Source organism: Ammospiza nelsoni, chromosome 6 (genome assembly GCF_027579445.1).
Source record: "Ammospiza nelsoni isolate bAmmNel1 chromosome 6, bAmmNel1.pri, whole genome shotgun sequence".
Taxonomy (NCBI): Eukaryota; Metazoa; Chordata; class Aves; order Passeriformes; family Passerellidae; genus Ammospiza; species Ammospiza nelsoni.
The window spans coordinates 19,322,391-19,339,479 of NC_080638.1; the positions used below are offsets into that span (position 1 = coordinate 19,322,391).

General features: G+C 38.9%; 1 protein-coding gene across 4 annotated transcripts in view; it reads right to left on the minus strand.

Moving 5' to 3' along the window:
- AP2A2 (adaptor related protein complex 2 subunit alpha 2) overlaps positions 1 to 17,089 on the minus strand; it is a 44,291-nt gene that overhangs the window by 19,939 nt on the left and 7,263 nt on the right. For all 4 annotated transcript variants that reach the window (XM_059473483.1, XM_059473480.1, XM_059473482.1 and 1 more), the window contains exons 2-5: positions 10,752 to 10,820; positions 3,633 to 3,775; positions 2,817 to 3,010; positions 788 to 917 (exon numbers count right to left, since the gene is read on the minus strand). In XM_059473483.1, coding sequence (XP_059329466.1) covers positions 788 to 917; positions 2,817 to 3,010; positions 3,633 to 3,775; positions 10,752 to 10,820 — 536 coding nt within the window. The remainder of the gene's footprint in view (positions 1 to 787; positions 918 to 2,816; positions 3,011 to 3,632; positions 3,776 to 10,751; positions 10,821 to 17,089) is intronic.

The following is a 17,089-nucleotide window of genomic DNA, read 5'->3' on the forward strand; positions in this document are numbered from 1 at the left end:
TTTCAACAACATGATACTGCCATGCTTGCAGAGCATTTTATGCTATTTTTTGTGTTAGCTTTGTCTCATGTTTGGACAATACATCTAAAATAAGAGAGCTGTATTAAAATTAATCCTGGACAGAAATTGTCTTACTATACAAGAGAAGCATGAGCAGAAGAAATTCAGTGCAGCAGATCATCCAGGACAGAATTCTTACAACCCAACATGAGGAGAGGGCTTTGTATAACACAAGCACTGGATGTTACTACTGCAGATTAAAGCACTCATTACTGCTGAAGCATAGGTATTAATAGCCTTATTTCCATAAAGTAACAGGACTGAAGGAAAAACCAGGGTCTCCTTTCTAAAGCAAGAGGGTTTTTTAAGCATCAAAGTAAGAATGACATGGACATCATATGACAAGGAAGTCTAAGCAATGACCAATCAAGTCTTGAATCTTTAGTGCACATCTATTCTTAAAAGGCCTAGGGCAATTAATATTACACCTATGCAATGTAACTTAGTGTAATAAGGCATAAGATTAATTAATTTACAGCCAGAGGAAAAGAACTTTAACATACTATTCTCATATCCACAGTGGAAAGGTAAACAAAGCTTTATTAAAAATTAATAAATACAGCAAATAATAAAGAGCAACTCCTTCCATTTTCCTGCCAAAGTCTGAAGACAACAGCAAGCCACTTGGTCGAAAGACTCAAGAAGAAATAAATTGTGTATTTAACAGCAGAAGTCACACCATTCTCTTTACACACAAGGCTCAAGAAGCATAATGAGGCTGATTTACCAAGTGCTGGTCATTGAGGAGGTGCACCACTCGAGATGTCCAGTCTCCCATGGGAACAAGGTCAGGAGAAGTTCTGTACAAACGCAGCAAGCATAAAGCAGCACTTTGCTTCACACTATCCATAGTGTCTCTGCAAGACATATATACTGATTTAAAATACAGTGGTTAGGGCACAGCAATACCTGCAGGACAGCTTTATGCCAGATCTCACACTGACTCAGCATCCCTGGCCAGGCTGCATCTTTTCAACAGAAGGTCACTGAAGTTTTCTTATGCTGAAGTATTTCTTCTTCTTAATTTTTCCAATAAGTTTACTTAGTCAAGTTTTCAACTATTCTAGAGGCTACAAGACATATGTAATGAATCTTTATGAAGTGGAGTGACATTTCACATCTTTTATGAGAATTGAAAGTTCATCTCATCTGATCACAAGAACAAGCTTCTTCCAGGCTGACTGAAATCAGACAGTTCAGATATACTACCTTATGAATGTGACCAAAGCTGGATCTACTGATAGGTCCTGTATGTCAGCTAGAAATCATGAACTACTCAACAGCGTCAGCACCTACAGCTAGAATGTAAGGTGGCTGTCAACAAGCACACAACCCACAAATCTATTCACCTTGCCATCCCTGCTGCTGGCACAGAAATGGACTATTTTAAGAGTGGCAAGCAAGGAGCTATTCTAGTTCAGTGAACTCCTTTTCACAAAGTTGTTGATTAAGCATTTTTTGTGACGCACAGACAACAGCTATAAAATGTACAGAGCACTACCAGTAAGAGTTTTAAGAGGCAGCTTATAAAGTGCAATCTTGGTTAAATGTTCAGAAACCTCTACATTCCCAGAACTTCATCCCAGCTATTCTTCATAAATTTATCAGTTTTCCACGAGATCAAGTTGTACCTCAGTTAAAAACCACAAACCTATTCCTCCCCTGTCTCTAATTTCTATTTAAGCCAAGAGAGCTACATTGAATTCGCAAATATAACTGACAATGCTCATTCTGCCCAGGTCACTTAGGACAGGCACAGAAACATGTTTAATATATATTATCTTAGAAATGCAGAAGGAATGAGACCCTGAAGAGTGATCTCGGAAAACATAAACACAGCTCAAAGTTTAAACACTGACCTGAAGGTGCAGTGCTCTGTTTGCGATTAGTGACCCCAAGTGATATTCTCAGAATTTTTTAAGGCTATCTTATTAAAACCCCATGACTCCTCACTGCAGTATTGTCTCCACCATGCTACACGGAGAACAGCACCTAGCAATGGCAGTGGCCTGACATTTAGAATACAGTTCTTACATTAATATAAAAAGTGGCACGTGGTATAAGACTTGTTACAAAAAGATCCATGCATATTCTAAAACATTTCATATCCCTAGAATTTAAATGCACTGTTTGCACTTGGACATTCTAAGTTTCAAAATAAATTAGCCCTACAATCACAGGTCCAACTTTACATTGACTTAACTATAGTTTCAGACATTTGCCAGGTCTGTTTAGAAACTTTCAGCTATACCAAAGTAAGAAAGGTGGTGGTGACTATTTGCCATTTACACAAATTGCTCTTTACATGGTTAGTAGAGGAAGTAAGAAAACTCACAAATCATTATTATCATGTACCTTATGAGATCAGTACATTTACATAAGAACTTCAGTTTATAACAAAATTTGTAGTATAAACATCTATTTAGGTTCATTTATTTTTCATCAGGAGAGGTAAGAAAAGTAAAACATATGCATTTCAGGGGTATTCAATACCACAGATTTATCCAAAACAAAAACGAGATCAGAACAAGGCTGTAAAAGCCTATTGAAGATACCAAAACTCCTAATTTTCACTCCAGTCTTACACTCCTACAAGCAACTCCACATGCAGGCAAGCGAAAGCACCTGCAGGTATTTGAACTGTCATTATCACTGCAAGCCCAGGGCTGTAGAGCCCAAGCTTAAGATGCTGCAATGGAACCGAGTTGCTGAGAAGTTTATAGATGTTGTATTTGAAAGAGGCATGTCACACCTACCCAGCCACAAGAATTTTGGGAATTTCTCCAGCAAACGCTTCGGCCATCTCCCGGCTGCCCACGTTGGCAATGCAGTGCAGGGCGAGGCCCATGAAGGTGGGGTTGCGGCTGGCCAGGTCGTTCTTGATGGCATTGTTTATCAGGCGGATGAGCTCGCTGTTGGAGTTCACCAGCACGGAGATGAACAGATAGCCCTGTGAGTAACAACATGGAAAATCTATTTGAGCTGGCTTCATTTATTGTGGCATTAACAGGAAATGTGATTTCTTTGACACATACACTTCTCTCCACTTCCATATGGGCAGAAATGGGCGTGGAGACAGAGCGAAGGCTAGAAAGATTAAGTGAATTAAACAAAACTGAGTAAGTTTACTGTTACCCTAATTATCTGGTTTTTAAGTGTTTTCTCAGCCTATTCTGGCATATACTCAAAAGATCATTTTAGATGGATGGGGACCAATCAAGATTTTGGCTTATTATTCAAATACTACTAAGTTACATGCACCTGATAAACACAGCCTTACCTAGGGAGATGGAAAGAGACATTTGGAAAATTAAAAGGTTACTTACCTTTTAATGCAAGACTCAAGGCAGTTTCTTAATAAGAGTAATAATTTTATGCAGAATGCACATTTTTTGCAACTAGTTCAAGACTCCCTGTGTACAAAGGTGTTTAGATTTCAGAATTATTCCTAGAGCCAAAATAAGGCTTTAAGCCAGGGCAGGGGGAATGAAGCAAAATTCTTTATAGACTCCACAGCTGAGGCAAGATATCAGACAGACCAGTTTATCTCTTTTAGAGCTCAAGTTACTCACAATTTGTTTCTCTGTATATCTATTGGAACTGAGCAGGTTTACAGCTTCCATGTGACCAAAGTCAATGTCATGCCCCAGCAGAAAGATGAAGAGCAGTTTGCAGACATATTTTTTCTTACTGTAACCATCCAGAGCCTTGTCACCTGAAAAGCAAGGAAACAAACAATTAAGTCCATGTTGAGCTTTTACCTTGGTTACTTAGTGATAATTCCATCTATCATTATCTATATCCTAAAGGATGGTGATGAAAGGATGGTCAAGAAAAAATGCTGTCATCTAGTCCTTGAATTATCCTGCAGTGTCCTTAGAGTATGTTCTTACTAAGAGGCAGCACATCCATGCTTGCTCCATTTTGATTTTCTCGCTTTGGTTAAGAACATTTCTGTTTTCCATACATGGTCTCCTCTTAAACCAATTATCAAACCCTTATCTCAGTAAAAGTGTTAATGTACTCTTCCTAGTTCACCACTGTAGAGAACTCAGTAGCAACAAAAAAAGCCCCAGCAAGTTGTTTTACAAAGATCATGTGACAATGGTCTATTCCAAAGACTGGAAGAAATACATGAAATTAGAGTATCATGAGAATTTTAAAGCTTTTGTAAAATGAGAGTTTTCACAAGTGTTCCAGTTTCAGAAGAAAAATGCACTCTAAATAGGTTTGTCCATATGTTGCAGTACTGCTGATTTTAGAAGCTAGCAGAAGCAACACGGAGCAGTGCAGCTTCCAGTTCATCAGGAGACCATTGCTTTTCCTGAAGGGAAGAGCTACCCTATGAACATAACACTTTCTGTGTTACATTCCCTCCCTACCTCAAATCAGGAAATAAAGGGGTATCCAGTAAATCAGGCAAGACTGACTGCTGGGCAGCAAAACTCTGATATATACTGCTGCCTAACAGACTATATAAGCTCCTTCACCTCAGCATTCTGGGCCTGGAATAACTGATCTGTCACATCAAATGTGTATTTCTTGGTGAGAGGCAAGCTCAGCCAGGAACAGCACTGCATATACTAAAGCTTCAATAAGATATCCCTTACTCATTGCCCTTGCCAATAAAAGCTCTAAGCTGCCTTTTTATTTTATATTTAGCTGTCTATTACATAAATCTGAAGTTAAAAAAGAATCTTAATAGTACAGAAGTTGCTCCTTCTTCCTTCTCATGAACTGACACAGAGGCATATTAAATTTGCCAGGCCACATGAATCTACAGCTCCCCTGGATTAGGCACTACATCCACACACTGGATAAACACCAAGAAAACTACCACTACTAAACTTACAGTTAGTGAAGGAATGAAGACTACCATCTAGGTGTGAAGATATGTAACAGTGAACCAACAGAAAGCACACTGGCCCACTTAAGTACAAAATGCTAAAAGGTTATGTTTACAGGCTGCATTTTGGGGGTTGCTTTCTATTTTGAACCTTAAAAATTCTTCTATTTAATCTTATTTCAACTGAGATCAATTTAAGCAAACACTGCTATTTTAATGCAGACAATGATACCCTTATAATTTGGGTTTTTAGGCACCCATTGATTTTTTTAAACTGGCACAGACACTGCATCAGTTGCCAACAAAAAACTCCACCTGAAAGCTATTTTTACGTTGTGCAAAGAGGAGTCATCTTCAGGGCCATACTACAGAAGCCAATATATGTCACATTTTACTTCAATACAGGAGGCAGCACCACTGAAGATACCCATGGTAGTGAAATTCTGCTGTACTGGATCCTGTGAGCATCCTCTGACAACAGCCAGCTCTGCAGAAAGCTCTCTACAGACATGTTTTCTTCAAGCCACTTTTACGGTTTGCTGTCATAAGGCTCTTTTCCTGCTGAGTCAGCAAACAAATGTAGGGAATTTTGTTCTCCTAGACATTGGAATTACTGTCAGAAGAACCAGAGCGAAACATTCAGTGGGAAATATATTTTTCCCCCTTCTTTGGAAGCAATATGGCCAGAGGAAAGAGAAGATACTCAACCATGTCTGCTTATCTGCTGTGACCTCCAAACTATGGTGTAGCAATAATGCAGTATTCTGCACAAATACTTCCTGTTGTACTATTTTCCCAATGAAATGGCACTCAAGAGCAGAACCTTCTTCCTATCCCACCATGGCAGAGAAATGCAGATCAAAGATACCTTTCCTTAGGAGAAGTAAGGAAAAAAACCCCAAAACCAAAACACAGGAAAGGTAGTGACAGCTTTAGTTTTCTAGTATTTTTTCAGCTGCTTAAGAAGAGTTTCTACAAGCTCTTAAGATTTGATTTTAATTGGTCATCTACATGAGATCCAAAAGGAAAAAAATCAGTGAACAAACCAGTAGGTCTTTACGAAAACCACTCTACCTCGTGACAAGCCAGCCATTCTAGGGGACGGATGACAGGAACAGGTGATGCTCCTTGCCATTAGCAGATACTATTGTGACTCACAGAAGGGGGCACTAAATAAGCTGAATCCATTTCAGTCAGTCTAACTCTAGTGGCCATCCTCTGCATAACTGAGGACTTACTATAGTTACTGGATAGCATTAATAGCATGAGTTGCTTCTCTGAGATTCAGATACACCAAAAGACATCAAAGTAGCTTTAACATCGACATCACCACAAATGAAGACACCCCAACCAATCCCCAAGACCGAATTCCCAGCAGGCCAAGAGGCTGAACTGCAGCTGTCTGTTAGTGTACAATCCAGCAGCAATATAAAACGGTTACAAGTATTAAATATAATCTCTTATATTCTCAAATGACTGGTGGTGACTTTGTGATACCAGAAAGGAAAGGGGAGTACAGAATGCTGCAATCCAATTGCTTAACGAAGAACATAAGGGATGAAAATATGTATACTATGAACCACATCAACTTGCACAACAAACTATTTGTCAGAGTTTAGCAATTCCTTTTTTAGGTTTAGGACCCAGCTATTTAAAACATTACATCCTTCCAAGATCACAGTATTTTAAGAGCTCAGATTAGCAAGGTCCTTGGATCTCAGGGTATTTGAAGAATTTTTGATAGAGGCTACACCATGGAATCAAGTACAAAACAGATCACCATCCTACTAACAAGCAGCTTCCTTCTCCACCATGTGGTATCAAAGAAAAATATTGAGAAATCAGTATCTGAAACACCTTTTCCAAAGACAGAAAAAATGCTACACTGACTACTTTCAAAAGCTCCTGTTCCTTGAATACAGTCGTGAAGGCAATGTGAGAGTTCTCAGGCAGGTTTGTAAACTAGGCCAAATTAGAGTTCTACAGCTCTTCTTCAAAGTCTTATTAGTTCCCAGCAATAACAGAATATCAGGGGTTTTAAAAATTTTTATTATTTAATTATCTGAGCCATTTGAAAAAAGAGCACTTCAGTCAAAGATCTCACAGTAGTTGTCTAAATCCAGCTGTCTTTTGAAGAAGTCTGTGACTGATTCTTATTGAAATTTTAACTATTCCACTCCCTTCCATGTTGCATTTATGGAGAGTTCCAAAGGTTCTATTTTAAACATTACTAACAAGTCTCATTGCTTAAGTATGTGCCAAAATAGTACAGCTTCCCCCAGTCCCAAGCAAACATCCGAACGAGAGCAGAAGGAAATGTCACATGTTCTGTTATCTTTATTGCAATACACAATCATTTCTTTTAACTCAGCTCATTTTCAAATGCTTCTGGGAACATTTGCAAGTGCTGCAAATCAAGTCAGCAGAAACAGGAAGGATTCACAATACATGTCAGCAGGTTTTCAGCACAGTGGGCATTTCAAAGGCTACTTGCTTTTCCTGAAAAATTTATTAGTTATTTGGCTAAGAAAGAAATTATTAACAGCTGATTAACAATGAGTAATACTAAGAAATAATTACTATTTCCAAATTTCTGTGTATCAACTCCCTAGCATTTGAACACAGACGTTTTGGTTTCCCTTGCTCAAACATAACCACCACAGAGCTCTCTGAAAAGAAATAAGGCAAGAAAGTATTTTAAGACTGTTTGGTTCTCAGGCAGCGGCTTCCACCTCTAGATTGGAACATAAGTTAAAGAACAGCACCTGGTTTCCAATCTAACTCAGTGTACTTAAAAGCCAGTGTGCTGCACTGTTCTGAGCCTGCTACCAGCAAGAGGGGTCAGGAAAACAGTTTAGTCCTTGAGATGTTCACTGGGGGTAGATAAGGAAGCCTGACAAGTCTAATCTCACTAGCTTTCACATGGCCTTAAAATCTTAGCTTTTAAAACCACAATAATGGCTTTTGCAAAACAGAATGGACAACACTGTTTCTTTGCTTCCTTCCTACACTGACCTCTGTTCATGCAGTTGGCAGCAATCCAGGGATACACTCTATCAGAAGGCCACTACTAGCTTAGAGGCTAAAAGAACTGAATTTGATTTTTATGAATGTAGCTATACTTTGAGACAAGATCTGTATTTCTGTAGGAGTGACAGTCCAAGCCCTCTATATCAAATGCTGAATAATTGTGCCACACAATCCATACAAATCCATAAACTAGTATTTATTTACCATACTACTAGCACCAGAAAAAAGATACAACTGATACTTGTCATATTTGAAGCCTGATTTTACTTCCAACAATTCAGTTTGTCACTGAAGACACTTTAATAAACTGGATATTTTTTCACTCCCAAAGCAGTTACTGCTCTAATGCTGGGACTTCCAGTTTGGTTCAAGCATGGGAGCAAAATCAGCTTACAGGCTGAACGTGTAAAACAGAAGGAATAGCATCTTGGCACACTCTACTCCTACAGCTTCTCCTTTATCACACTGGTGTAGCTTCTCTCTAGTACATTCTTCTTATCTCAGTTAATGCAGAAGCATTTAAAGCAACTGTCAAGGACACAGGGACCTCAGCAATGGAGCTTCCTCATGCTTAGACAAGAGACAGAGTAACCCTAAGTACAGAGATTCTAAATTTCTGCTGAGCTCAGTGCACAAAAGCTGGATCAGAACCCAAAGCCATAGCACAAATTCCATCAGTTGAAGGAAAGTATTGCTTGTGCAGAGGTGTGAAACCTTATCCCAACTTGTTAAATACAAGGGTACTTTCAACACCAAGTTACCCAAACATAAGGCAGGTATCAGGCCTGACAGTTACTTGCATGCTAAAACAAAAGTAGAAATATTGAGGCTCTGTCTGCAACAGTGTAAGAATACACCTTGCAGGTTACATGGGATCAGCATCCAGGTAATGCAACAGTGTGTGCTGAAGGCCCAGAGGCAGACCAGACTCCTACACTGGTGTCATGCTTCTCTGTCAAAAGGTCTTGTTTCTTGGACCTTTCCCTGATTACAACCATAGAGCCAGTCCAAAAGCTGCATCTTTGGCCAGGAAGGACCAGTAACTCAGGGCACCAGCATTCACCACAGTTATTTAACAAGGGACATCCTCTTAAGTTCACAATTACACATTTGTCTTAATCCAAACTATTTAAAAACGTTTTCAGGTCAGAGCTGCATCAAAAGAAACTAGGCTAAACTGAGTAATCGCCACTTAAACCAAGAATAAAATGCATATGAAGGTCTCTTAATTTTCATATAACCCTTCTGCAAGGAAGAACCACACAGTATGAAGTCCATGTGGGATTCCTGAAGCAGAAAGATAACACAGCTATCAGCTCCTCACACTCTCACAGCTTCAAGCAGTTACACAAGTTGTCTAAACACAACTTTTTCCAAATTGTGGCATACATGTTTTTGCTCAGGCTTCATAAAGTTACTGTCTTCAGGTAATTAAAATTTTCCACTCAAAATCCATACAGATTTAGTAATAAACCATAATGAGGATCAACTACAAGAAGGTTTAGCCATCTTCCACTCAAGCTACTGAATGAGCATATACAGGCCTTTATTCAAGGCTATGTAAATAGTGCTTAAAGGATGCTACATAAGGTATGCAGGCTAAAGTTATGACACTACTTTGCTGAAAGCACCTCTATTCTCTGATCACTGCCTGATTTATGGTTCCACATAGCCAGAGATTCCTATGATAATTTCTCCACGATCATGAGTAAGCAGAGAAGAATTAACTGTTCATGTACTTTTACCTATTTTTCTAAGAAAAAAATGAAAACAAAGAGGCATGTGATGGCTTTTAATTTTGAATAATTTCTTGAGTGTCTTGCATTGTGGTGAACTATTCCCTTCTAAGCTGTTCATGATACTCAGTTTTCCAAAGGTCTTCATACACCTTTAAGAGACATACTACTTAAAATATAGCCACAGATCATACAAAGTTCAGGAAAAGTTATTTGTTAATACATCAAGTAGATATGCTACTCTAAGCCAGGACAGCCAATGCATTTGTGGTAAATGAATTACTACAAATCCAGCAGATTCTGAAGGCACATATATGATCTCCACATTGCAATATCTTACCTAACTACACACACTGCCCCAGAACTATTTAAACAAAAGTTGCCACAGCCACAACTGTTATAATTTTATTTAAAAACATCCCAACTATCCCTCAGAATCTTTAAACTTTGAAACCACATATACAACTTGAATACAGCTAACAGCATGAGTTTTATCTTGTGTTGTTTAAAAGTTAATTGCTGCCTCTTGAAATTAGTTACTGCATATCCTTTGTTTCATATGAATAATTTGTACTGCTGTTGCTTGTGGTCAAGAAGTATAGCTTCAGCAACTACACATTACAATTTAATTCTGCTAGAAGTCAGCCTAACCCATTACTTCCATAAAGGGCTGAGGGCTGAAGAGGGAGGAAGGAAGAAAAGTTTAAACAGATGCTGTTTTACTGGAAATAATAATGTCCACCCATCTTACTCCAAACTATTCAAAGCCTCGCAGCTTTCTGGAAACAAACAAGCTGAGTAGTCACATGGTTAGGAGGGCAAGTACTAGAAACAGTTTGTGACCAGGAGCCGAATTCCCTAACAGAGGAAGGAGTTGGCTTCTGTTATGGCAAAAAATCACAGGACTGTCAGAAGGTTCTAGAGTTAAGAGAACGTTTCCAACAGTAATTCTAACAGACTGCTTCAGCATTTTGCTTGAGTCAGCAGTTGACAAAAGATGTCCAAGCATGTAAAAGCAAAACTCCGTAAAAGAAAGTCTTACAGAAATATATATAGTATGGTATGTTCAAGCCACTTACCTTTAAATTTTGACCGAATATTTGCTAGTTCTTTATTTATCCTCTTTATTTCTGCCTCTTTGCTTTTGCCTGAAATGAAAAGAATACGTATCAGGACACAATGCTTTGGACATCCCTCTGCCACCCGAAGCATCTTTTCACCCAAACAGAAACATTCACTTGTGAACATACAAACAACAGGAGGAGTTATAACTCTCCATTTCCATCACTGGAACCAAATACAAACAGAGGTAACTTAAGCATCACTTTGTACAGGAATTTGAGAAGTTCTAAGGACCTCCCAGTTTCAAGAAGCTTTGCAGACTTTAGACAGTGTCACTTGCATATAACCTGAGATGCCACTGCTACTGACTTTCACAAATGCTCCAGTTTTTCTATTCCTGAAACTGCCCAGAGAAAAGTGAATTTTACTTCCTATGTGATTACTAAGTTGACAGTGCTTTGAAGAAGCAACTCTCCTAAGCACAATCCTATAAACAAGCAGCTCAGATTATTTCTCACCTTAAGGACAAGCCAATTTATTATTTCTGTTGAACAGTCATCCAGTTCAACAGCTTTAAAAACATTCTTCACAGACTGAAGAGGAAATGCAGTAAACTCACAAGGAGTCCAAAGGCTCAAGACCTCACACAGTTAGGATACAAGTTCAGACTTTCAATGTACCTCATGAAAGTCATTTGAAAACCAGAAATAGTTAAAATTCACACTTTATTAGATGACTTATGCTTCTTAGCACCATTAGTATTTCATATCCATTTTTGATTTCAAGAACAGATATTGGGATTTCTAGTACCAATTCAAGTTACATGGAGAAACAGCTGCAGTTTTAATTGTGATAATGCAAACTTATTCAAGTAATATTTGCATTGTTCAAACCAAAACAGCTTATTACTCTTTAGCATTTTAGTTTTTGGTGACTGAGATTGTACAGACATCTGGGTCCACTGTCTCCTACATGAGTAGAACAGAAGGGTAAAACAGTCAGCTCAGGCATTGTGATCAGCTGCCTGCCATCTGAGGGAAGCAAGTGAAGTACACTTCAGCAATGCAGATCTGGCCATTTAGTTCTGTAGTTAATTCAGACCTGTACCTATTCAAAATTTCAACAAGTCTAAAACTTTTGTCCATTTCCCAAAAGTTTCAGGCAGTTTCAAGTGTGCCAAACATCAACTAGCAGCAGAAAATGACACCTTCCTTCCCTCTTCACCACATGTATTTGCTACAAGGTTATGAGTAAAAGTGTCCTAGCCCTGATTCAAATTGGTCCAACCTTATGAGTCGTGGGGATCACATGCCCTGTGTTCACACCACACACTTCCCCACACCACTGGGATCACAGCTACAGCTGTGAATGTGCAAGTAGGGGATGTGAGGAGGCTTGAAGAGCACATCATGACCAGGATCCCAAAGCACCTCCAATCTCACCCCTTTCTTCAACAGAAACATCTCACAGTATTTAAATCTTCCCCTACATTTGCATGTGTCATCCTAGGGTTGTTAATCCTCCCTTTACTATTCCTTTGGGGAATTTACAGCAGGCCCTATAAAAGGTGACTAAGTAACTCAAGGAAACACAAGTGCCTTAGGATAGTTTAAGAGCAAAGTATAAAGGAATCCCTTGTTAAGTACAAATGAATCTAGATTTTGCAATTTCTTGACTTAGACTCAAGAAAAATAAACTGAAGTTAGGACTTCTGAAACCAACTCTTGCATAAGATGCAGAAAACAGGTTTGTATTCATCTGCCTCTAACAACAACCACAAGAGAACAGACACAGAGCAGCCACAGCACACTGTACAAACAGAAATGTTAAGCCCACTACAGAAGCAACTACTTCAGTTTGCATTGTCCTTTTAACAAAACACCTACAGATCCCACAAATTCACTTCAAACGCATTTTTACATTCTACTACAGTGTTTTGTAAAGGCTGCTGCTCAAAAGACTTAAGGGCAGGGTGCCTTGGCAGGCACTCCACAGGACAAAAAACAACCCACAATTTCAGAGCTCAATCATTTACAATTCCTGTTCTGAAACAAACTGTAGTTGCTATCTGTATGCACCCTGATTTCCAGATAAAGCAGAAGATCATGTCCACAGTTTTAATTTGACCTAGAAATTCCAATTAACTTCTAGAATGACAAAGCTAGAGAACACAGTACAGTTCCCTCCATTTATAAAGATGCATCTGCTGGAATCACAAAGTCTAACCAGTTTTCCCTAATATATTATGCAACACGAGTTTTGTTCTAATTTAACTTGTCAATCTAAAGAAAGCTGGTTTTAAAGCAGTAACAGTATTTATTGTATAAATGAGCAGCAAGTCGTGCAATCTAAGACCTGAAGTGTCTTCCTTTATAGATTTCAGATTTGTCTTAATTGGATTATTTGTCCTGAGCACACAGCAGAGATACTCAAATGTTTGCTTCTAGGGCACTTGCCAGCATTAGGAGTTCATTACTACACTGAAGCAAGTCTTTGCTCTGGAGTCCCACCCTCTGAGAACAGGGGCCACAGTAACATACCCCAAAAGGGTGCAAATGTTTATGTAAATAAACAACACTCCAATTTTCAATTTTGTAAGGTATTTCTTTTTAAAGACTTTAGAACACTTCCCTTATTTTCAGCCATACATCTGCTTCTGATGAAAAATTTAATCTCCTAAAGCTATTAGTATATTTACCCTTTTACCATGGGAAGAACACATCTCATTAAGACATAACTACAGAGTGTGGAGATTTTGTACTTAATTTACCAGGGCAGAGAATATAGAGCTCAGTCTGGGACATTGCTAACCTGAGTTTTTAAATTTAGAAACTAGGTCTTTACTCTGTATCTTTAACCTATGTTTGTAAGGGAAGTGAACTGCAATATTTACTTGGAATTATTAGCAGTTGTTTCTCTAACCTCAGCAAGTGTGTTAATAATCACAATTTTAAAATGTTAAAAATAGGGTGATGAAAGAGAAACATATTTGCTAGCTTTTCTTACCCCAAGATGAAATCAAGGCCATCTTTTACTTTTTTAAAACCACCAAAACCTCCTGGCAAACCTTTCAAGCAGCATTATTTACCTGCTACACTCACAGATTATCAGTTACTGCTAGGAATTGGGTTCTTTGTGTCCTAAGCAAGCAACAGAGCATTAAGCAAAGCCTGACTAAAATACTTCAGGAATTTGTGAACTCAGCACCTTTCGCAGAAATAGTCTGCAGGCTCAGCAACACAAGCATGGAAATCCCACCCCCATGCACACAGCTGTAGCAGTGAGATGACAGGAACACCCAGACTCATATCTGAAGGTTTATCATATCACTTAGCATATGAACAAAAGTCTTTCAAATAATTTCTTCAGGCTGTTCTATTTTGAAGGCAGTATATGATCTCATCCAGACTATGACCAAACATAAACAGCATAGTAGTTAGCAGGTGATAAAGAGTTTAACTCATATATTGGAGTTCACGTTGAACAATTAAGTTTTCATCTTATTACTAATTAAAGTCTATGCAAGCCTGAAAGTGTAGTTTTAAAGAACAGCACTAGCACACCAAGTGTTAAATGTCACTGAGGGCAGTCACACAATGCTGAGGACAAATGACAAGTTAAAACCAGGCTGAAGTATCTAACCCCAAATTTCCTCAACTCCAGCAGTTTATATTGTATGGTAACCTTATATAAACACAATTAACTGCTTATATTAGAGGATGACAAAGCAAAACAAAACCTCACAGTGGAAGGCAGCTGCCATTATAAAGGACAAAAGAAAACAGAAGTATCATAAAACAAGAACAAATTTCTAGCTAGATCTTCTGTCCCACTAAGTGTGGAAGGGCACTGTTAAAATGTGTTTGATTAACTGAAGTTTTCAACACATTACTCTGACTTGCCAGCACTCACTGAATAATTTCTATATGCATCTTTTATTTTTACTATCACTAAAAACACTCAAGTAGTCCTGAGGACAGTAAAAACAAGATGATAATAGCTGAAGGAGTGCTATGCTGCAGGAATAAAGGCTTTCATTTCAGAGCTAGCAAAGGAAATTGCTCTGCCACATTTTCAGGCTCTTACCCAGCCCCAGTATCATGAAATTATCAGAGCTGTACACTAACAAAATGTTCTGTAAGCACACATTCAGCTGGGAGAAGCTTTAATAAAGGTCATGTCATGTATACAGACTGCTGGGTAGGACAGTAGTTAAACCAGAGCACAAGAAGATTATGTTCCATATGAGTTCAGGCTGTATCCTTCTCACTTTCACTTATTCAGACTTTTACCATTTTAACAGACTACCATTAAATATCTGCAAGTCAGTAAGCTTTGGTTGCTGTTCTGCATCACAGACATGTAGTGTTTGTAGCCTTACAGCCCCACTGTACGAGTGCTGCTCATCATCTCCAAGATGGGCACTGAGCACACAGGTACCCAGCCACCACAGTCCAAGGTGCTTATGGGTGATTACTTCATATCTGGCAGTTTGTCAGGCTTCAGACTCCATCATGCTGCCTACTGCCTTCATTAGAGAAGGTAAATTTAGTCTGCAGAGCAGTATTATCTTTAATTACCATCTTGTTTAACAAAGATAGAGTAGGGAACATCGTAAGTCACGCAGCTCATCAAAGAACCAACTACTATTCTTGTATTTCCCAGTAATCCAAGCTACAGTCAGCACTTCAGTACTGCACAAATACACCTCCATTCCTCTGTTCAGAACTCTGCATTACAACCTAAAGAATGAGAAAACAGAGGTTACAGGAAAGGGGTTTGTTGAGCCCATTCATTTGAAAAAAACCTGACATATCTTAACAGTAGCCTGGCAGCAGGGCTGCAAGGTTAAGGAAGTGCTTCAAGGTTAGAATTAGTAGGCAGCTTTGGCTCACTCAGACAGTGACCTGCTCCATCAGGATTAACTTGTTGCTATACTAACTGCAGACTGTTAAAGGTAAATTTGAGGCATACAATCCACCTGTGCTAACTAGAACTGCTACTAGTTCTTAACTTTCATACAAACCCCTTGATATACTTCTGACCAAGCCTATACATTTATTTCCCAAAGGAAGAGAGAAACATTTTTTCTATAAGCAGCTACACAAATACTGAGCAGAGTAGACTTCTGCAGGCAAGGCCTTGAAACACAGGCACACTGTCAACATCTGAAGCAACAAATAAATAAATCACTTCACAAAACTTTAGTTGTTCCCAGTATTCATCTGGCTCCAATCTGCTTTAGGCCAGCAGTCAGTGTAATTAAGCCTAGCCAATAACTTGTTTTGAATTTACATACAGGTGATACACTCTTAGCCTTACCTGCCCTTTGGCCATCTGACAGTTTATGATTACAGATGCACAACTATAGGTCAGCTGGCATGAACTATAAAGCAGAGGATAGGAGCTCTTTTTGCACACGGAAAAAGCCTGCCACGGTTCTGTCATGCTTCTTGAAGGCCAGTAGTAGTGTAAGTGATTTTGTGGCACTATCATGGGTCTAATATAACATGAACTCTGTTCACAATCAATTATCAAACAGGCCTTGAAGAGAGGACAAGTCTACTTCTCTGTTTCGGAGAGAGAATACAAATACTACCAAGGTTAAGAGCAGGCACTTCTCTGAATTCCTTAATGGCTAGGAAAACTTACTTAGGAACAACACTTAAGTTCTCACACAAATGATAAATTCTCAATTTCAAAGGTGATGTTAGGCATCTTCCCTGAGAGCTGTGAGTCAGTGTTTTCCAAATATAAGAATGTTTCTGGTTATGTTTTCCTTAGCCTCTACATTTGGAGCATCTAAGCTGATGGGCCACTTTGGTGGGAGAGACAGCATTGCCAAACTGCTACCCAGCTTCCCTTGAACAAACATTGATAGTTAGAGAGTCAGTTGGATTCAAGGCTGTGCTTCTTAAGAGACAGCTACAGACAGTTCCTAAAAACTGCTCTCATCCTGGCACACACATTCCTGCACTACCTTGTATTGCTGCAGGTCAGTTTGGGAGCCTAACAACAAAAAAGCAAGATGGCAAAGTCTAGGCTAAGGCTACATCATGCCAGCTTTACCACAAGTGACAGTGACAGCAGAAGACATGACCAGGTATAGAACAAGTTCACCCATTCACTGTCTAAACACACTTCAGTTGGCATAAAGCAATCAAATGACCCACTTGCCTTTTCTACTGCTAAAACAGCCTGCAAGCATGATGCAAAGGCTACACTGCATTCTGGAACCCTGCTGTCAGGGAACAGAGAAAGAAACTGGTTGAAAGACAGGGAAAACAAATAATAGTGTCTCCACTGTAAAAATGGTAGAGATAGAGGAAAATATGCATGTAAAGGTAATCAGTGC